This window comes from Ammodytes marinus, assembly GCF_949987685.1.
Source record: "Ammodytes marinus genome assembly, chromosome: 13".
NCBI lineage: Eukaryota > Metazoa > Chordata > Actinopteri > Uranoscopiformes > Ammodytidae > Ammodytes > Ammodytes marinus.
In genome coordinates this window covers 20,502,044-20,524,630 of record NC_137217.1, presented here as the reverse complement: position 1 = coordinate 20,524,630, position 22,587 = coordinate 20,502,044, and the positions used below count along the sequence as shown (strand labels likewise).

General features: G+C 43.9%; 1 protein-coding gene across 1 annotated transcript in view; it reads right to left on the bottom strand.

Annotated features, from left to right (window-relative positions):
* adamtsl4 (ADAMTS-like 4) overlaps positions 1-16,952 on the bottom strand; it is a 41,088-nt gene extending 24,136 nt beyond the window's left edge. Inside the window, exons 1-4 of the mRNA XM_080038953.1 lie at positions 16,685-16,952; positions 15,004-15,067; positions 11,742-12,313; positions 6,835-7,534 (exon numbers count right to left, since the gene is read on the bottom strand). Coding sequence (XP_079895079.1) covers positions 6,835-7,534; positions 11,742-12,313; positions 15,004-15,067; positions 16,685-16,707 — 1,359 coding nt within the window. The 5' untranslated portion in view covers positions 16,708-16,952. The remainder of the gene's footprint in view (positions 1-6,834; positions 7,535-11,741; positions 12,314-15,003; positions 15,068-16,684) is intronic.
* Positions 16,953-22,587: the final 5,635 nt, after the last annotated feature.

Genomic DNA, 22,587 nt, shown 5'->3' with positions numbered 1-22,587 from the left:
TTCTCAGTTGCCGCTCCTAAATTGTGGAACGAGCTCCCCCTCCATATTAGACAGGCCCCCTCACTGCCCATTTTTAAAACACGTCTTAAAACCCATTTTTACTCCTTGGCTTTCAACCCAGCATGAGACCTTAATTTTGTTTTAGTGTCCTATGGTGTATTTTATTCATTGTGCTTATTAGTTTTATTTGTTTAAATAGTTTTTTCTGAATTTTAAATTGTTGTTTTGTTTTTAAATTGTTTTATCTGCATTATGTACAGCACTTTGTTTCGGCTGTGGTTGTTTTAAAGGGCTTTATAAATAAAGTTGAGTTGAGTTGAGTTGAGAATAAAATGCAAGGACCTGAGAGAAAAGGATAACAAGTGTGAACAGCTATACACTCTTCGTTCCCACGGCTCACTTTTCATAACAGTTCCCAAAGTCTGCACTGAACTACGTGAAAGAGCTTTACTGATAGAGTTCAACACCTGTCAGCTAGCAACTTTAGTCTGGTAGTATACTCTGGTGCTCTGGAGTCTTGTTGTCACCATTTTAAGACTTTGGTTCCAGTAGGGAGGAAACAAAACAAGATATTACGTATCTAGAAGTGAGCTTTGGATGAAACAAGCTATTTCTCCAAGTGCTGTGGTGGCAGATATTGAATGTTGGAATGCCTATTAAAGCTCCCATATTATACACTTTTCGGTACTATTATACACCATATTATATGGTCATAGTGGTCCCTAATACTTTTTTCTTTAATTGTTTGCTGTAAAAAACTTTCAGATAATGTATTGTACTATGCTGAAGTTCAGCTAATCTCACAATGGCCTATTTTTCAAAAAGAGCTGCAGCTCCCCTCGTAAATATACAATCTTTGAGCTGCCCCCGCCCCCTGTCCGGAAGCGAAGCCAGATACGCCTCGCCCTCTGTCTGTCAGGGCCGTGGACCAATAAGAAATAGGGGTGTGGGCTGCACAGTGGAAGCTTCTGGCTTTCCAGTTTGTGAGGTCAGAAAAGGGGAAAATTCTGACTGGAGTATATTGGGGGGGAGGGGTGGGGGTTTCAGAAAGGGGGAGAGTGAGAACAGGAGAGATTGTTATTTTTTAAAATATTTTGGCAGTCTCTAGGCACACCGTGGACCCATGGATATGTTAGAACACATTTAAAAAGTGCATTTAGCATAATATGTGACCTTTAATGTAATAGGAAACATTGTATTTATCTTGTATTACTCCTGTATGTCTAAAGGTTAAAATCCTCAAAAGTGTATTACAGAGTACTCTCAGACTGTACCTCTCCAACCCCCCTCCCTTGGATACCCCCCCTGCAACAGTAAACAGTCTGTCACTGAGCTCTCCCCCACCCCCTCCCCCTCACCTGACTGCCAATTGAAACACACAACACTATTCTTGATGCTGATCTGACTTGTATTTAAGATGTGACTTGCCATCTGATCGGGGCCATTCTGCTCAGAAAGTCATCGCGGGGCTTGCTGGGTCGAATGGACCTCCATGTTCAGAACATGAAGCCTCTGTTGTTTGATTGAATACTCCTTGCTTGATTATTAAATACACTTTGTTTGATTATTACAGTCTTAAGATCTCACTTTTCTCACTACAGTGCTCTTTCAGTTCTAACCTAACCAAACCAGCAACTGACTGTAGCGTCATACTCAACCACAAAGACATGAGATTGGGATTAATTCTTTCATCTCACTCAAGAGAGCAAAGCATAAGAATATTTCCCCCCAAAAATGGCGAGCTATTCCTTTAACTAAAGATTACATTTACAAAAACAAAGTGTAAAAAAATTACAGAAGGGGATGGAAAGTGACTGTGAGGAAAGCCAGAAAGTGAAGAAAGGAACATGAAAGAATGAGGTTAGGGAAACTCAGAGCGCACAGGAGCTGATATGAACATACTTTAACAAGCAGAGGTACCTGTTCTTTGTAGAAGCTGATTGGGAAATGTACAGAAGCAAAGACAGATCAGTCTGAACGGGTCAATGCGGTTGCGTGTTTGCATGTGTGTGTGTGTGTGTGTGTGTGTGTGTGTGTGTGTGTGTGTGTGTGTGTGTTTGTGCTTGAGTCCCATAAACCAACACATCTGCGCCTGTTTGCCACTTGATGAGAACAGCAGTGAAGTGGCAGGGTCTGCACCATGGTTTGCACTCAGTCATTAGAGTGGAGCAGAGTGGCTCGTGTTTTGATATTCCCCTAATAATACACTGTATTTACTTTGTAATGACAGATTGATCAGACCTTCTGACTCTCGCTACAGGGCACGGTGAAGTCAGATGATATGTCAATGCTATGTTGCATTTATACATGTTAAAGTCAATGTGGAAAATAACAAATTACCCTTACCCAAAGTCCTTTTTCCGGCCCTGAGTAGTTTTTCCAAGGAAAAATAGTGAATAAAATTATAATTTTCTGGTTACATTCTTTCCAATATATGGATGTTCTGCTATATGGATGTTTCATGAATTGTCGAGAATTCATGAAAATTGATTGATGTAGGAAAAAACGGGACATTTAGAGAGGTCACCAAAATGAAATAAAAACATCTGAATATGAAAATAAATCTTTTGTTGCAGCCTTAAACTGTATGTTTCCTGTGAATCCACAGCAAAAAAGTCAGCCAAGTACAGCTTAATGCTGTCTATGATAATCGAAGGTGATTCACATGACTACATATCAACTTCTTTTTTCCAAACTCATAGCTTTTTCTTTTATATGTTTGGCAGCTAGACAGTTTGAAAATGGCTTTCGAAAGGACGGACAGATCTATGAAGAGAGACAGTATTGGAGTAACGTCACTTTGTAAGTCTGATTATCAGGTCTGGAGCAATAAACAATGTTTCAATCATGCCATAAGGTTTTACCAATTTCCTCTACTTGTGGTGCACAGGCCGGTATATTAAACTGAGACTATAAAAATTGGACCCAGGGTAGAAATGCCTTTGATTGTTGGCTGTGTGTGGACTACTACCTACATGCTTCTCACCTCACTTGCTGTTGCAGAGGCATCCTGTGTAAGTGCCTCCTGGTAAATATTTACTTTGTAGAGGATATAAAGGAGCCAAGGGCGAGAGAGAGGATGGTCGAAATTAGGGGTAAGGGACTAGAGAAAGTAAAGGGCAGGAAGGAAAGAGTGCCTCAGTGTGTCTTCCTGTGCAATGTCTGTTTCTAGCTGGTGTGTCTCTTCGTTTTCTTTTCTTCTCCAATTGCACCTTTTGCTAAAACCCCCTCTCCCTCCGAAAGAATAACTTCTCCTCTTGTTACACTCTGCGCTCTCTCTGTCTCTCTTTCACACAGACACACACACACGCACGCACGCACGCACGCACGCACGCACGCACGCACGCACGCACGCACGCACACACACACACACACACACACACACACACACACACACACACACACACACACACACACACACACACACACACACACACTTTTCCATGAAATCTCTCTCTCTCTTCCTCTGACACAAACTTCCTCTCGTCTTTTCAGAAGAATCTTCTTTCCTCATCCCATTCTCTGATGCAGCAGACCGCCACAAACAGGCAAGTCCACGTCCATCCACACATAAAGCTCACTCTCCACAGCCTTCATCTCCATTTCTTCCTCATCTCACTCCCTCCCCACCTTTTTCTCCCCCCTTGCCCTTTAGCTCACCCTCCCACCACTGTGTGCAGGTCTTTCTAAAAACAGTACTCTCTTTCACTACTACTTAACTGCGTCACTTCCTTTACCACCCTCCCTTTATGCCCACACCTAACGTGCACATACACACTTCCCCTTTTGCCCCCTTCTCGTTTCCTCTGTCGCCCCTCTTGCTTCTACGCAACAGTGAAAACACACACGTACACACAGCCAATCACACTTGTGGTGGGCCTCAGTCTCGGTGTGTTATTATGACAAACACACCTAATAGATAATAGGATGTGTCACACTCAGTCTGGCTCACCCCCTCAATCACACACGCACACGCACACGCGCACACACACACACACACACACACACACACACACACACACACACACACACACACACACACACACACACACACACACACACACACACACACACACAGTACAAGCCTGGGCAAAGTTCTGCATTCACCAGCACTTAAACCTTTTTTCAAGCAATGAAAAGACTGAATGTGTAAACAAAAATGTGGACCGATACTTCCACTGCAGCAGAACATTGGGTAAATATGTAACCCAATGAGTCAGGCTCAGCCATCACAGGACTGCTATTAGCGCTGCTGCTGGCACGCACAGGCAACGTACTGTGCCAGCTACTAAATCTGTTTTAACATGGGGACTATCACACTCAGCTGGGCAGAAGCAGAAAGAAAGACAGAGAGGGGGTGAAAGAGCAAAGTCAAGTGCCCAAGATTGCCAACATGGGCCTGAATTCAAGTGTCTTCCACTTCCACTTGACGCGAGCGGCCGGGCAATAACGCGTGACAATGGAAATGCATAAGTGTGTGTGTGTGTGTGTGTGTGTGTGTGTGTGTGTGTGTGTGTGTGTGTGTGTGTGTGTGTGTGTGTGTGAGTGAGTGTGAGTGTGTGTGTGTGTGTGTGTGTGGTAGTTGTTACCCTTAATCTTATCATCTCGCCCTACGCACTCACTTGAGATGGACTTGCTACAAGTGGTCTGCTGGCATAAATAACCCTGGTCACATGTCGCTCCGGGTATTTTTGTCCCCATGATCAAATCTTATAGATCAGATTCCTTCTGTTTATTTCATTGGTCCATGCATCCAACCAATCCAGTGCGATTTCTCACACACGGTTGATGGATTTCTGTGGAACACGAACAGGAATGAAACTTTCTCATTAGACTTTTTTTTCTTTCTTTATAGCACTCTGATAAGCACAAGCGACTTGTTACTTCATGACAACTTGAAATAAGAAAGTAAGAAAAAATCAAATCAAAGAGTAAATTAACAGGGCAAGGAATTTTTTGAACATCCAGAACAGGACAGTTTTTTATACTTTGTGCTACACACACATTTCAGAGACTAACAAAAGAGTACTTAAGTGCAATTCTCAGCCCTGTAGTAATCAGGCATAAAATCCACAAATCAGTAATGTACTTTTGTTTTCAAAAAACCTCACTGTCATATGCTAAACTTCACCCTTATCGACGCCACCACAGCAGGTGTTAACAGTTGTGTGCCGGGGATTGAAAACTGTAAAACATTCAAGCTGAAATCTGTGACTCAAAACATTCTCAATCAAAAAGTTGATTGCCCGTAGCGGCCAAAAAAGTGCCAAGAACACACCGAGCCGACTATTGACTTTCCGTACGCTCTGTGCTTGCGCGGGACGTAATGTCTCCATAACAGCAGGCGGCGCTAATCTGTATTGTGGCCCAAAAAAATACGGAAACCGGAAATAATGAGACAGCTGTCTAGTCCATAAAAATAGATATAAATACGTATAAGAGCACCATTTTTAGCAGAGAGTGTCGAGCATGGTGTCGAGCAGTCAAGAAGGGTTGATGCATGTGAGTACTCGCTGAACGAAACAAACAAACACATTAAAACAATGGCTAGCAATGCGATACTGTTGTCAGCCGTTTGTGCTACCCGCCTCACTTCCGGGCTTCACTGATTCGCTGGCCCTCCACCAATCAAATTGCTCCGACTGAAAGACTGCCAGACGCCGATTGAACATGTTCAATCGGCTGAAAAGAAGCCCGACGACATCTACGACGGCCGACGTCACCGAACACACCAAACAGATTTGTGTCCCCGCCCCCTCTAGACTCTCCGACCATGTCCGATGGCCGATTATCGGGCCGGTGTGTCCTGGCCTTAAAACAGCCATTGCAATAGGTGGAAAATGTTGCAGGCTAACCATGTGTAATAGAGCCCGGCTGGTGCAGCTGATTTTGTTTAACATTTGTGAAAATATGCCACACGTGTTTGCCAAGACAGGTGCAGCCTAAAGATGTATACTTTTTTCAAGATAACAAGATATACAGAATATGTATCAATTTCAATATATAAATTTAAATAAATTGGGGATATGATCTAATCACTAAATACTCCCTATGTAGTTGTAAAACTCCTTACTATAAACCTCAATCTCACATTCATTTGAGTGAAAACAAGCATGGCATTCCTGCCTCACTGAAACCTCAGTTACTGCGAGGTAGACCTCAGCTTTTCACCTATGTGTCCAGGGAGAGTCGGCCCAATTGGACACGGCTGTCCCGTCTAAGTCTCCGGCTACTCTTCTTGGCAGCAGCACGTACTCACACTTTGCTAGAAATAATGCTCGCAGTGAGCTCTACTGAGAGGTACTAAGCAGGTCGCAACCCCAATCACCACTGCAGGCCCCGAGCAAGACATTACATCAATTCACATTGTACTACTGACACACACACACACACACACACACACACACACACACACACACACAATTCCCACAATAATTCACAATAGATATTGAATGCATGCACAAGCATAGAGGAACGTGTATGGCTTCACAGTGGAGGTGTGCATTGTGTTTGTATCCAACGTTTTGGAGTAGTGGAGGCACCATCCGTCATTTTCCATCAGATTACCCGTAGACAACCAACTAGAGTTATGGGGAATGATTTACCCACCAAATACACTTTTCTGACCTTCAGCTCCACAGTTTAAAGCCGACTAACTGCCCCCTTTCAACACATGGCATGCATATAAATCAAGCATGACTGCGGGCTATATACAGATACGGGCTAAATAAAGCAGGGGGGCACACTGAGGAGCTGGTATGAAATGATATGACCCGATAATTAAAAAGGCGTGATGCCAGTGATTCAAGTGGAATTTTTATTTTGTTTTCTTACCTGTGAGAAGCACCTGCGGTACTCCTTCTCTGGCCCAGAGCACCGGTAGACCTGCGGAACTTCTCTTCCTCCTCCATCGCTGCCTGATTCCACAGCGAGGTGCGGGTTGTGGGGGTGCTGCAGTGGGTAGATGTTGTCTGATGATGGGACCTGTGGGCTGTAGCCTTGGTGCAGCTGCTCCCTGTCTCTGTGCACAGGGCTGCTGGGACGGTGGAGAGGAGAGGAAAACAGTGAAGCGTCAGCGGGGGAGTTTGGCCGGGATAGAGGCGAGATGGGAGGAGGCGGCGCGGTGACGGACTGCCAGTCGAACCGGTGGCGTCCGGATTGAAAAGGTGGCGAATAGGAGCGCGAGAAGGGGTGAGAGGGTGGGACTCGCTCTCTGGCCCTCCCATGCTGTGTGTTGGTTTGCGAGGGCCGTTCAACGTGACGGTGCATGTTGACAGTGGAGCTGGTTGCTGTGGGAACGTCCTCGACAGCAGGTGTATCTGTGATCTCCTCATCATCATCATCATCTTCACTCCGCCCTGCCTGCCTGTTCTCTCTGTTACTCCTGCCGTCTTCTTCCACAGCTAGTCCAGGTGCTGGGGTATCAGAGTCAGTACCGTTAACAGTGTGGCGAGCCTGCCGGTTGGGACGATGTAAAGGGAGGGAGAACGGCACCCTGCCGTAACCAAACTGACCTGGACGGATGTTTGAGGACCTGTGAGACAAAGAGAAACCGACAAAAAAATAAACAGTTTATATAAGAAAATAAGTAGAAACAGGATAATTGCAGGAGAAAGATTCACAGATGGACAGAAGGAGCCAGGGGCAGAGAAAGAGCTGAAGAAAACATACTGTAGGTTTCAGATGTAACCAACATGGAGCCAGCAGGCTGCAGTGAGCTGCCAGGCAGAGTAATGAGGTTTGTATGTTTGATTTTTGTGTGGCCTGTTTATATGACAAAAAACAGAATGAATTACACTCAACAAAAATATAAACGCAACACTTTTGTTTTTGCTCCCATTTTTCATGAGATGGACTTAAAGATCAAAAATTCATTCCAGATACACAATATTACCATTTCTCTCAAACATTGTTCACAAATCTGTCTAAATGTGTGATAGTGAGCACTTCTGCTTTGCTGAGATAATCCATCCCACCTCACAGGTGTGCCACAAGATGCTGATCTGACATTATGATTAGTGCACAGGTGTGCCTTAGACTGTCCACAATAAAAGGCCACTCTGAAATGTGCATTTTTTTGCTTTATTGGGGGTCTGGGGACTCAGAACCAGTCAGTATCTGGTGTGACCACCATTTGCCTCATGCAGTGCAACACATCTTCTTCGCATAGAGTTTATCAGATTGTCAATTGTGGCCTGTGGAATGTTGGTCCACTCCTCTTCAATGGCTGTGCGAAGTTGCTGGATATTAGTGGGAAGTGGTGCACGCTGTCGTATACGCCGGTCAAGCACATCCCAAACATGCTCAATGGGTGACATGTCCGGTGAGTATGCTGGCCATGCAAGAACTGGGACATTTTCAGCTTCCAAGAATTGTGTACAGATCCTTGCAACATGGGGCCGTGCATTATCTTGCTGAAACGTGAGGTGATGTTCATGGATGTATGGCACAACAATGGGCCTCAGGATCTCATCACGGTATCTCTGTGCATTCAAAATGCCATCAATAAAATGCACCTGTGTTCTTCGTCCATAACAGATGCCTGCCCATACCATAACCCCACCACCACCATGGGCCACTCGATCCACAACATTGACATCAGCAAAGCGCTCACCCACACGACGCCACACACGCTGTCTGCCATCTGCCCTGAACAATGTAAACCGAGATTCATCCGTGAAGAGAACACCTCTCCAACGTGCCAGACGCCATCGAATGTGAGCATTTGCCCACTCAAGTCTGTTACGGCGACGAGCTGGAGTCAGGTCAAGACCCCGATGAGGACGACGAGCATGCAGTTGAGCTTCCCTGAGACGGTTTCTGACAGTTTGTGCAGAAATTGTTTGGTTATGCAAACCAATTGTTTCAGCAGCTGTCTCAGTGGCTGGTCTCAGACGATCTTGGAGGTGAACCTGCTGGATGTGGAGGTCCTGGGCTGGTGTGGTTACACGTGGTCTGCGGTTGTGAGGCCGGTTGGATGTACTGCCATATTCTCTGAAACGCCTTTGGAGACGGCTTATGGTGGAGAAATGAACATTCAATGCACGAGCAACAGATCTGGTTGACATTCCTGCTGTCAGCAAACCAATTGCACGCTCCCTCAATGCTTGTGGCATCTGTGGCATTTTGCTGTGAGACAAAACTGCACATTTCAGGGTGGCCTTTTAGGGCCCACTCACACTAGTGCCGTTGGCCTGTTCCGTGCTGCAGGAAGATTCAGCACGATTCCCCCCTCCTCACTCCCCCCTGCAGGCCCGTGCTCACACTGCTTGTGGCCTGGGCACGATTGCACCTTGCCAACGTCACCGTGCGCGTTTAGGATTTGGAGCATAGTCTACTTGTAGGCTATACGACTGTTTGTGAATATTTTCATCCGGCCAAATTTGCATCATATATTCCACTTCCACATTAGAGCAACGAGAATCCTTAAGCTATTGTTTTTTTTTTAAAATGTAGCCTTGACGTAATAGGTCGCGGTGGACAGTCTCATATTTGTGCAGCACGCAGTTTATTATTAATATAACGACCCGTCATCAGACCATACGTACCGGATGGTTTTATACACATCGATCGCTCCATCAAATCCAAGTCAGAACTTTTTGTATGGGCAGAGATCGTTTTTTTAATTGTCTTTATAAAGTTTCTTGTTAAACCTTAGTGTAGGCTACTGTTTCCTTATCACCGGGCCGCAGAGTCCCGTTGTGTGTTGTTTTGTGTTCGTCTCCACCGCCATGCGTAAAGGCAGTATTATGACAGCTGACGGGAGGAAAAAGAAAAAAATCATCTGACGAACGTGAGTAAACACGAAAACCTTTTTGCTTTGCTTTCTGCGCTCACCTATTTAGCTCTCTCCCTCTTTTATTAGCCCACACCTAAAGCCCCTATCTCACTGGGCTGCGACTGTTTGCGACAAGTTGGAGACTGCAGTCGCGAGGGAGTCTCTAAACTGTCTCCAAACGTTCGCGGAGGTCTCAATTTCCTCGCATGAGTCGCAGAGCCGCGCAGTCCTGTCACATGAATTTTGAACATGTTCAAAAAAGTGTGCGACAAATCTAGTCTCAAAATAGTCTCAGAGTGGTCGCATGTGTCTCAAACGCGTCGCAAACCCTTCTCAATTTAGTCTCCGCGAGTCAGAAAGTGCGAGCAATGTCAGACAACTTTGCGAGGGTTTGGCGATATATGAAACTAAATTGTGACTGATTTGAAACAAAAATGAGACTGACATTCCGTTCGTGCGACACTCGCCAGACGTTCGCGAGACATAAATGCGACCTCCTGGCAAGTGTTGGCCAGGACATTCGCAAACGTGTCGTGAGGAACCAACTCAGTGAGACTGCAAGTGAAAATTGTCGCTAATTCGCATATTTTGTCGCAATTTTGTGTCTCCAACTTGTCACACACTGTCGCAGCCCAGTGAGATAGGGGCTTAAGCCTACACACACGTTAATTCTCACACATTTTATGTAGCTATAAGTCCAAGTGGTGGGCAATTCTGGTGCCGACTAGTAAGGCAGCGGGCGTTAAAGGACTATGCGCATCCTTAATAAATTCACGTCAGGAACTCCGCCTGTGCGCTTGCTTGTGCGCTTGCTTGTGCGCGTGTCATCTCATTAGCATCTGTACTTTGGCCACGGCACACCTCTCCCAGGTGTGCCGTGGCCAAGGAGCTGTTCCGTGCTGGAATACGGATGGCGTGGTCACACTAGCCAAACGTTCTAGACTTTAGTATGCTAATGAGCTTTGGCACGGGGCCGCGGCCCTAGTGTGAGTGGCCCCTTATTGTGGACAGTCTAAGGCACACCTGTGCACTAATCATGATGTCAGATCAGCATCTTGATGTGGCACACCTGTGAGGTGGGATGGATTATCTCAGCAAAGCAGAAGTGCTCACTATCACACATTTAGACAGATTTGTGAACAATGTTTGAGAGAAATGGTAATATTGTGTATCTGGAATGAATTTTAGATCTTTAAGTCCATCTCATGAAAAATGGGAGCAAAAACAAAAGTGTTGCGTTTATATTTTTGTTGAGTGTGTGTAATAACACAGCAGATACCACAGGCACAGGTGGGCACCACTCCAACTTTCAATACTCAAAACACGAACCCTCTCTAATGCCAAAACAATGTCAACACTTTAACTAATGGCACCAGAATGAATCCCAAGCACGCATGTCAAATGGTCCTGTGAAGTATCACCTTGAACATTGTGATGATTACAACTCTTTTCTCTGTCTACTCGGATGTGGTGCCGTTTTCTGCTCATCCTAACAACTGAGTTCTTCTATTTATTCCAAACAAGCCACTGTTGCTACTGACAGCAACGCAAATCTCATTTCCTGTTTGCTGGAGTCATATTCCTGGAAAACACCAACTCGAGATGCTTAGCAAAGCACATGAAAAGGCTTTGATTTGAGTGTTTCTGTATTAACTGACTTCAAACAAATTCCCTACATGAGAAAATGTGGACAATTATTGCTTTTGGAGCACTACTGAACATGGAAATTCTCAACCATGTTCGTTTAAAAGTTTTAAAAGTGGCTGGGGAAAAAATGGGAATTTGCACATCTATATTTTCTGTGACAACTAGTTAACTTTATCTGCTTTGGAAGATTGTGTGATATGATTGAAAGCTGCTTCATTGACATTTCTGTATCGAAATTCCTTGTTATTTTTCATATTAATACATCTGTGATACTAGATAATTGGTCAGTTTTCTTCCAACGTCCAATCTCACTCACCTCCTCGCCGGCAAACCCTCCCGATTGGGGGCAATCGACCTTCTGCTCCCGCCTCCTCCAGCCCTCGTTGCCCCCGGATTGGTCGGCTTCCTGACGACGCGCGCTGGCTGGTAGCCGTGAGAGGGAGCGTGGTAGGGTGATCGGTAAACAGATACGCGGTCTTGATTGGTTGGGGAGAATTCTGGCTGGTAAAAAGAAGGGGACGGATTGGCTTGTCCCGGCACAGGCTCTCCTCCTCCCCCGTCGCCGTTAGTATTCCGATACAGCGACAATCCAGGGTTGTGATTGGTGGGGATCGAGGGGGAGTGATAAGGTTGGTGTTGCCCGGGGTAACGAGGGGGATAGTACGGGTGCACAGGACCCCCGATGCCCCCTGGGAAATATCCTGCCCAGTTGGGAGAGTGGGAAAGGGCCGGGTTCTGGGGAGGTGGAGGAGGCAGACACTTTCTGATCCTCTCTGAGACACCCACGCCACAGGTCTGAGTGCATCCAGACCACTCCCCCCAGTCAGACCACACCCCCTGCACAGGCTCCGCTTCAAACACCTGTCTGGACCGTCTGCCTGCCACCACCTAACACAAACAAAACCCAAAGATATTCAGTTTACGATGATACACAACAATAAGCAGCAAAAGAAGTTAAAACTAGACTTGTTCATATTATTTATAATATTTCTTCACGATGTTTGCTTGAAATATGACTGAAGTGATTAAAATATTATCAAAATAGTTTCATTTAAGATTATTTTCATTCTCTAAGCTCTACTTATGATTATTTTCATGTACAACAGTTTGTGTACAAACTGTCACAAGTTCCCAGAGCCTATGGTGACGTCTTAAAATGACTTGTTTTGTCCAGCACAAAGATATTCCGTTTACGAGCATATACAACTAAGAAAACCAGAGGATATTCACACTTGAGAAACTGGAACCAGTGTTTTTTTTTGCTTAAGAATGCTTTTAATGGCCTTAATTAAATAATCAACCATAAGCTTTAAAATGCTAAACTAAAACAGCTGGGAGTCCTTGGTTCAATGCAGCAGCTGTATCAGCTTTCGTTCTACTTCTGAATGGAAAAAGGAAAAAAGTTGCTGATTTTGTTTAGCGTTTTGTGAAAATTTCACAAAACAAATTTAGCTTGTTAAGAAAGAACTTTAACTTTAATGTCCAAGTGCACTATAACTGACCTCAACCTAAACTCAAAAAAAAAAAATGTTAAAAACTGCGACTCTTGGCAATATTTCAAAGAAGTAACTTAACTAAGCAAAAATGTTGCCATTGCAAAATCGAAAATCTCTGGAAGGACTTATTTCTTCACAGTTCATTGATGAGCCGCCGTCCTGTGAGTTTCCTTCCTCTAAGGCCAACATTTAAATCCTGAACTCTTCATAGTTCACACAGGCTTAGAAGTCACCTGGTCACCTGCCAACAGCTAATGAGCAGATAAATAAATTCACTGGGGTTGTTGTCAAATACATGTGTCATTAAGCTTTTAATGTGTGTTTGTAAATCAGAGCCAGGTTGATGTCTTCCTCTTGTGGCTGCAGATAAATGTTTCTCCTCCTCATCACATCACCGCAGCACTGTGCAGGTTGGCACAACAGCAAAACAGCAAAACACGAGAGCTGAACAAAAGTTTCCATTCAGAAAGAACCACAACATAAATCTGCGCCCAACTTCTTTCCCCTCTCTCTCTCTCTCTCTCTCTCTCTCTCTCTCTCTCTCTCTCTCTCTCTCTCTCTCTCTCTCTCTCTCTCTCTCTCTCTCTCTCTCTCTCTCTCTTTGAGTGTGTAAATGTGTGTGTGCACGGGCAGAAATGTGAAAGTTATCCCTTCGGACGATAACACAAAGTAATATGTATGAATATGCAATGAGAAAATTATGTATTGTGTGTAATTGTCTGGAAGAATAATAATAAATAAATAAATACTGTACATGCTGTTTTTGGGTTAAGGGAGAGAGAGGACAGGTGGATGCAGCATTCCTGTGCATTTCTATGCTCTGGTACTAAATATAGATAATAATATAGATTTAAAGTGTTCCAGAGTTTCTAAAGGGGAAAATGGCAGGAGGGTAAGAGAAAGGGAAAGAAGGGGAGTGAGAATGTGGGGGAGGGGCGGGCAATGACTGTGTGTGTGTGTGTGTGTGTGTGTGTGTGTGTGTGTGTGTGTGTGTGTGTGTGTGAGTGAGGTGTGGTCTGGTCTGGTCTGTCGTAATTAGTGACATCAAATACACAGCTGCCACATAACTGGGACCATTAATGAGCTCCGTGCAGTGACCCTGCAGCCGCCACCACTGACCTCTGAAGCTACTGGATAAACTCCTGCAACACTGTACTACCAGACCCTGACAGGGGGGCAGCTGTGAATTCTGCTTTCACTGTGATTAGCTTCTGTTTAAACAGATTATCATACTGTTCATAATGTGGGCCCCTTTCCAGCCATTTAAAGGATAGGTTCACATTTTCTAAATTATCTTAAAACAATACTGATTTCCTCATGTATATACATTATACAACTCATTTTGATACGTTTACTGTATTGACAGTTTGTGCATGTACAAAAAAGTCAAACCCAAAGGTTGACCGACAAGCAACACTGAATGATTGACAGAAGTATAGAAACTATAGAAAGTATAGAACAGTGTCCCGAAAAAAACAATACAAGAGCGGCTTGAGTGAACCAAAACAGGAAAAGTTGCGACCTGGTCATCTAAAGATGAGTTGAGAATCACTTCAAATATCAGTGACGCTGAGGTAAGCTGACTCCTTCCAAATTGTCACATTGTTTTCAATGCGACAATTGCTAATCTGATGTATTGTATTATAAAAGTATACATTTTAGAGGATTTATGATAAATAAACCATTGTAAAACTGAAAGGATTATCAGAAAAATGCAAAAAAAATCTCTGTTTTTGTTAATAGTAGCTCATAAAAAGATGGTGCATCTATAGCAAAAGAAGCTTTCCAAAAGTGCAGCTGGAGTATGAGGTTTGGGCTGTGTCAGAAATCAAGTGGCTGTGTTTCAAATGAACAGTCTTTTTGGTGTGAAATTCCCTTGTTGTGTTTTCTTAGAACAGTCTTTCTTAAACAATGTGAACAAGAAAAACATTTGCAGTGTCCAATAACTCCTTCAGTCTAAACATGGGCCTGTCGGAAATGTTTTAGGACACTCTTGAAAAATGTTAATTGTCATCACCTTCAACCCCTCTATAGTGATGCTGTTGTCTGTGGAGCCCCCTTTACAATGAGCTAATGACTCACCTTCCTCTTGGCTGCCTTGGTCACGGAGGTCGTGAGCACGACAAAGCCCCACAGCACATAGAGCCTGAGGGATGAAGAGCAGGAGGTGAAAGATGTGGCAAATGTGCAGCATTTTAAACATCAGCAGGTTGAAAAAGGTATGTTATAAGAATATAGTTGTCCCATGACCTAAACATTAAACTGGTATATCCTCTGCACACTCAGAGACTTCCATTATTTATTTATTTTCCAATGTGCATCAAATCTCTCGAGCCTTTGCCCTTTAAATGTGCATTATGTCCACAAAGTGATGTTGAGTGAACACCCTATCAAATGTTCCAGTGACCTAACTGTGCTTAAGCAACCACTTATGCCACTTTGTTCCCCACTACAGGTGGCGTGCGGTCTCAGGCTGGGAGGTGAACACAAGTTTCTTTTTCCCTTCAGGCAAACATCTCAATCAATCTGGGCAAACCTGGCAGACACTAACAAACTAATGGGTTTAGTTGGTAAAGTATGTTTTCCCTCCACATTCCTCTATGTGGGACTAAACACACCCTGAGAATGTGGTTTTCCCTTTCTCACACACACACACACACACACACACACACACAAAGGAAGCAATCAGTCACAACATCCAAAATCACCACATACAGTGAGGTACTTTTTATTTGATGGTCTGATGTCTAAAGGACATGGTTTATGGTGTGTGATGGTGTAGAATGCCACCTTTAATTTGGGGGTGGTTTCCCTAAATTTGACATAGACTCCATCAGGAGGCATGATCCAGAGAAGCAGAGGGTGCAGTGCAGAATATGTCCATCTGAAAAAGTAATCAAACCTAGAACTGAGCCTTTATGGTCTTATTTTCCTCCTTTAAGATGAAAAGTAGCCTAAGAATGCACTTGTTTTAAAGCCAATCATAATTGTCTTGAATAGGTTGTTAAATTAGTGATTCAACACAAGAATCTCCATGAAACTGCCGAGACAAGTGTATTTGAAACAAGTGGAGAATACCCTCACTACATCTGCCAAGAAAATAGCTCCAACATAATACTAAAACGACTTGCTAAAATGGACATTTCAGCGCTCACCACTAGAACCAAACCATCACCACAATCACCATCCCGCAGGCCACATTTAGTCAGTGTAATCGGTCTCTTCTTCCCACTGTGGTGCACCGCCGTGGTCTCTCTGGAAGCTTCCCCACACCAGACTGCATAACTACCCCGAAAAACACAGACAAAGGTCCCGCACAGACCGACACAACAGAGCCGCTCAGGCTGAAGTAACGACCCCCTACCCGGGTCCACGTTTCCCTGGCCGCTACAGTGGCACATTGTAGAATAAACTCAGAGGCTCGGGGACATGGGGATAGAGAGGGAGATATTCAACAGAAGGTGGGAAACACACAACAAAAATCCGCCCTGAGGTAGGTGGAAGAGGGAATGACCTAAACCCAGATGCAGCGCCCAGTGCGCAACAAGAAAGCGTTATGCGTAAAAGCCCAAAATGTTCGCCACAAAACTGAACAACTTTTTCAAAACTCTTTTCAAAGTCAGACTTTTTCCAAATCTCTTCCACAGTCAAAGTAACCACCGTGCAGTCTTAAGAGGAGGATGCAAAGACCCGCACATGTGCTGTTGTGTACAAGCAGACTGAGAGGCAGCAGGTTGCCGCTGTATATAGTCAAAATGTTTACCTGAATAGTAAAGTGAGCCGCATGCTCTCCCCCAAAGGTCTTCCAAAGCAGATCTCACTCCTCTGTTAATCACCGGTATTGATCACCACCAGTCCACCTAGGTGATTAGTTAGTGGTACGTGCGGTTCCGTGCACTCCTGAAATAATTGTGATGAAGTCCTGCGAAGGCTTCTCCAGCTCCCTCTCTTTCTCTTTCTCTCTCTCTCCCTGTCCCCTTCCTCCTGTCACAGTCACTCCCCGTGATTTTTGGAGGGTGGGAAGGGTTCCGTTTTTTTTCTCCGCTCTCTCAATTCGTTCACTCGAACACTTTTTTTTGGGTCCTTATTATAAACTGGTGTGACGCCCGGCAGCCAGGGGGCCAGGGGGAGAGAGAGAGAGAGAGAAAGACAGAGAGAAAGAGAGGGGGAGGCATGAGACAGAAAATGGACAGATTACACAACTGTCGCTATTTTTTCTCACACACACATTCACACGCACGCAGAACTATGGGCCCTGACTAAGCTATAATAACTCTCTCAGAGCCTCTTTTCTTAGTTGCACAATCCAACATGAGAATGCGCCATTGTACTAGGTCACACTGATCAGTAGTAATGATCTACTCGTTTTCGGAAACAGTCGTGAGCTGGCAGCAGCATCTGCAGGGGAGACACTTTGTTAGGGAAGTACAAAGCTCTCTGGAATGGCTCACTATTGTACCAATATAAACAATAATTGTTCCGTAACAAAGTGGAAAATTGTAACTTTTTATTTTGAACGGATCAACTCTGGCTGCTGACTTAGGCTATACTGGCATGGAATGCAGTTGCTTTGAAAGAAGATTTGTTTGGAATGACATAAACATGGCTGTCTTTTCTCAGAACCGTTGCAGACATGCTCCACTGATTTGGGGCTCAGCTAAGTACACCCAAGATAGGCTACCTCTGAGCAGTCACTCTGTGGTTGTGGATTTGTTTAGGTGTATGGGCGCTGTCAACTCCTCTGGGTCGTGGTCTGAAGCAGATGCCAACTTGTTTACACAATAGTTATTTGGTTGTATCCATTAACCCAATCAAACAGAGCATTACCACCAGGCGTATCCCACCAGGGACAGTGGGGTTTAAGGAGTGACACAGAGAGGAAAAACTGAGATCTATATGTGATGAAGAGCTTTAATTAAATTTTAAAGATGCTTACATGTTGTGTATCTACTGGAAAGACTTTTGGCATACAGTTAAGAAAGCTTTGAAGAAGAATGGTTTAAAATATTAACCAAAAAAAAACAGACGTCTGAGATGTTTATTGAAGACACGCTTGTGGGTGAAGAAAGAGGGAACAGACAGGAAAGCAATGCATTAGAGTGAAAGAGTTGGATGCAATATGGATCGATGAGTGGAACGAGGGAAAAGAGAGCGAAAGTTATACTAGTGTGGTACTATAAAAACATTGTGTACTACTGATCCTGATGGTGGAAATGTGAGAGATATACATGGGTGGGAGGGATGGTGGGTATGCATTTAGTGTTGGTCCATCACATATTAACACACCAAGGGCTTTTAAGGTGTCCCACAACCAGACTGCTGCTTTTCTTGGAAGGGAATGCTACAACATGGACGCAGCGATGGTGACAGAGATTAGTGACTTCAAAGACCGCTGGCAGCCAACAACTGAAGGCTTAAACCACATTACAGAGTGGGACTAAGATATGATCTATCAAAATAGGAGAAGTTAATGTTAGAGGCGTACCAAGAATGACGCGGGTAGATTCCAGTTTAGTGCAAATGCATAAACATAAATGCAGAAGCTTTGAGTGTGGGGTTCTTTTGTGTTTGATTAGCAACATGGATATCTCTGTAGTTCCAAGCAGCATGTCTATCAGTAACTACAATTAGCCAGAGGTCATTGCCATGGCCACCAGTAGTCCGTAACCACTTTTAGCCCTCTGCGCCCCTCATACCTCCCTCTATCTAATTTTCTTCTCCCTTATTCCTTATCTCTCTTTCTCTGGATCCCCAAGAGCAAAAAGTTACACTTTGGCACCACACAACCCTGATAAGTAAAATGTCTGTATCCAAGAGTCACCACAACACACAATGTGGCGGTGGTCGAAGGGGTTCCGCAAGGAGCAGCAGATCTGTTATTTTGTCTCGGATGGCAGATCTGAGTAATGGCACTGCAGATCAGAGTAGCCGGGGCCATGTGGGAGTGATAGATCACTGGAAAAACTTCTTGCATGTACACACACCCTGCCTCCAGAAAACACACACACACACCCCAGCCCCGGGCCCAGTCACAGTAGGACAGCAACCCTTTTACTGTAAAAGTTAATGGGGCCTCAAGGCTTCTTCAGAACAGTAGAGGGTCAGTGATCAGGGGGGATTTGCTCCTCTACAGGCTGCCTTTCTGATGGTTATCAGGAACTATTTTCAGACCACAGGACCCAGTAATCACTGTTAATGTAACACTGTTCCATTAAAGGCAACAAATAGCTCACTTCAAACTCATAGTCTGAAAGAGGCGTCCGGGCTCGAACATGCTTGAACAAAGATGCATGTAATTGTCTTTTTGCAGAAGGAAGGAGAAGGTGTTGCCATCTACGTAGTTCTGCCAGACAGTTTGTCTATCTGTCAGTCCAACACTGTGGTCCAGACTGAAATATCTCAACAACTCTAGGATGACTCTCAATGAAATTAAAACATTTATGTTCTCCAGAGGATGACGCTGACTACTATGGTGATCCCAGGCTGTTTTCTCTAGCTCAACCAACAGGGTCGACATAAGAATTTATTAGTGAATAGTCTTGACATTAGTTTTTTAGTCTTATTGTGAATTTTGGCACGTGTTCATGGTAACAAGAAGATAGATCTTTGGTAATTCCATGAATTTTCCTCTTGTGCTACCAGCAGGTCAAAGTTTAGAGTCAAGTAAAATATCTCAGTATCTGCTGAATGGATTTGCGAAAACTTTGGACACATTTGTGGTTCCAAGAGGACAAAGCCATAATAACTTTGGAGACTCCTGGCTTTTTATCTAGAGCCATCACCTGGTCAACATTTTTATTTGTCCAATAATTAGGACACTTTTGAACAGTTTGGTTGGCCCCCTTCTCTCCGGGCTGCATGGAGGCCAACAAGAACAGGGTTCAGCCGGAGACATTCACATTGATGTTAATTTTATAACAGTGATTGAAACTACAACATAAGTTGTTTTTTTTCCTCTGCTTTGAACCTTGGATTAACCATTGAGCTTGCTTGATGCCAAAGTCTGCACAACGCATTGTTGGGATTTGGCAGGACTGTGCGTCAAAACCTCTATGAGCCTCTTCAATCTGTAGTTATAAAATTACCCATAACACCATTCTCTGCGTAGGTGTAAAGAAACATTTCCGTCCATCGTTGCAGAAGCTTAACTCCAGTTAAATTCTTAATATGAAACCAAAGCTCACATCAGAGCAAACCTGTTTAATCTCAACTATGCACAGTCCATATCTGTGGTCCGTTGCATCAACCATAAAAAGTGAATGTACAATAAAGGATAATTTCTACATTTCAGTTTCCATTTCCAGATTGTCTTTTCTGCTTGTGTGCAGTCTACTTTTGTAAATGTGGCACCTGGCTGCAGAACATATGAATGTTATATATCAAAGTATGTTAGCCCATAACTTCGTGAATGTGTTCACACTTTGCCTGCGCATGTTTAAAGACTCACAGATGCAAAGGTGTGTTCCAGGCGCAAGGCAGTAGCATGTAGTTCAACATACAGCACATGAAGGTGACAGTTTAATCTCGACAATGTCCGATCCAAACTAGCTTCACATTAAAAAAGAGAAAGCCAAGGATTGATCCCTTTGAAGGCACCGTACTCAACTGAGGAGAGTCCTGACCCGACAGGACAGACAGCCTGAGAAGCCTAGAGTCGATAAGAAGAGAAGGAGAGTGACAGACGGGAGCACAAAGGGGGCGAAAAGAAAGGCAGCAGCAGAAAGGGGATGAAAGAGAATGTGAAAGAAAGAGGTAATGGCAGATTAGACGGGAACTGAGCAAGTGCAAAAGAGAGGCAAAGAGAAAGAAAGCAGGAAGGGGGAGCGATTTGTCTGGCTCAGATGGAGTCAATATTTGCTCCATTCCCCCAATCTTGTGCCAGGGTCCAGATCAAAGCAGCGTGTATTTGTGTTCTGAGAGAGCCAGAGGAGAAAACCGCAGACATCTTTACAGTCTGCTGTGGATGTTGGTGGATGAGGGATACTTTTTCAAAGCATTCTAGTTTGAAGTTAACGTCTGCAAAAATGTAAGAAGAAGTTTTTGATGAAACTCAGGTGGGAAAATCATTATGGAGGAGAATAAAAAGAAAGAGTAAGCCTTGGGCTAAAAAAGTTTGTAAAAGAGGGAGATAAGAGGCCGATGGGTGGAGCGCTCTAATGAGGAGTTACAGTCGTCACTGGCGAGACGAGGACTTGACGGGGAGCGAGAGAGGTCGGAGCTCAGTTGGACCCTAATTGGCTGACGAAACTGCTGAAATAACCTTGTTCCAATTATTCACACAAAGAGCAATTGTTGCCCATTCAGAGAAGCCACTGGGCCACATATGTACAACAACAACAAACTACAGCATTTATGTCAGTGTGAACAGGCATGTATGGTATGGTATGGCTTGGCATAGCTATGTTTGGCACAGGAGATAGAGCGGAACGACACAGCTGGGTTAGAAGTGCATCAGTATGTTGATGGTTGATCGCCTAATGGCTACTGTGTTGTGTCACAGCCTTTGTCTCAATTCACTGCTGATGAGGAATTCCTGTCCCATTCATTCATGGAGATATTGGTCAGTGACGAAAGATTTGACAGCCATCACTAATGTATTTATTACTGTTAGATTGCTGTGTTAGATTTGAGGCATAAAATCCCTACAAAACTATGGTGTGTACAGCCATTCTGTCGGCTCTGTGAGGCTGCGTTTCTTACTGTTAAGAAAAACAACCTGGTAGTTCCTGGTATTGGAATTATGTACGTAATAATTATTAGTATTATGAAATCAATGGAGGGCCCCAGTAACAAGTGCCTTTATTCCGTCTTTATAATCATTAGTTAACAGTCAACGACAAACCTAAAGTAAATATATAGCTCCTTTATATCCATTTAGCTCTGCAAATAAAAAACCTTGCAGGATAAGTCCTCTGCGGAAAAATACCACAAGCCCTTACCAACTGTTGTGTGAAGGGGCCCAAAGTGACGCAAGGCTGGATAATAATGCAGGGCTCTGAGAGAGGCCCCTATCGCTGCAGTTTATACAGTGTCTGAATGGTGCATATTCCCACACAAATTTGCATTTAATCAAATTACTGAATAACAAATGAAACAAGGTAAATCCTGGGAGTAAAGGGGCCCTGGGTATTTGGGGCCCTGTGGCTGTGGACTGTCTTGCTTGAATTGTAATACAACCTCAAAAGGAACAATTCACCCTAAAAATAAGTTGAGGTCTGATCACTATGTAAAACCTATTAAACTCTCTGGAGCAATAAGAAAAAATATCCCAGGGAATCTACTTTGAGTGCGCGTACAGGAAAAAATTTTTTTTTAAAGGATTAATTAAACATTTTGGGAAAAACGCCTCTTTGCTTTCTCGACAGTAGTTAGATGGGAGGTTTGATACCACTCTCACTTTTAACCCACATAACTCACAGTGAAACCACAAATAGTTTTTTGGAAGGATTCATCAAATGAGAAACGTCTTAATAACGAAGGTACAGAGGACAGAGCCAGGCTAGCGGTTTCCCTCTGTTCCCAGTCTTTATGATAACCATCCGCTGGCTGTAGGCTTCTATTCAAATGACAGATATGAAAGTCTATCCTCGGATCTAGTCTCAGCCAAAAAGTTAATGAGAAATCAAATTTCCTGAAATGTTGAACTATTCCTTTAGATAAGAAGCC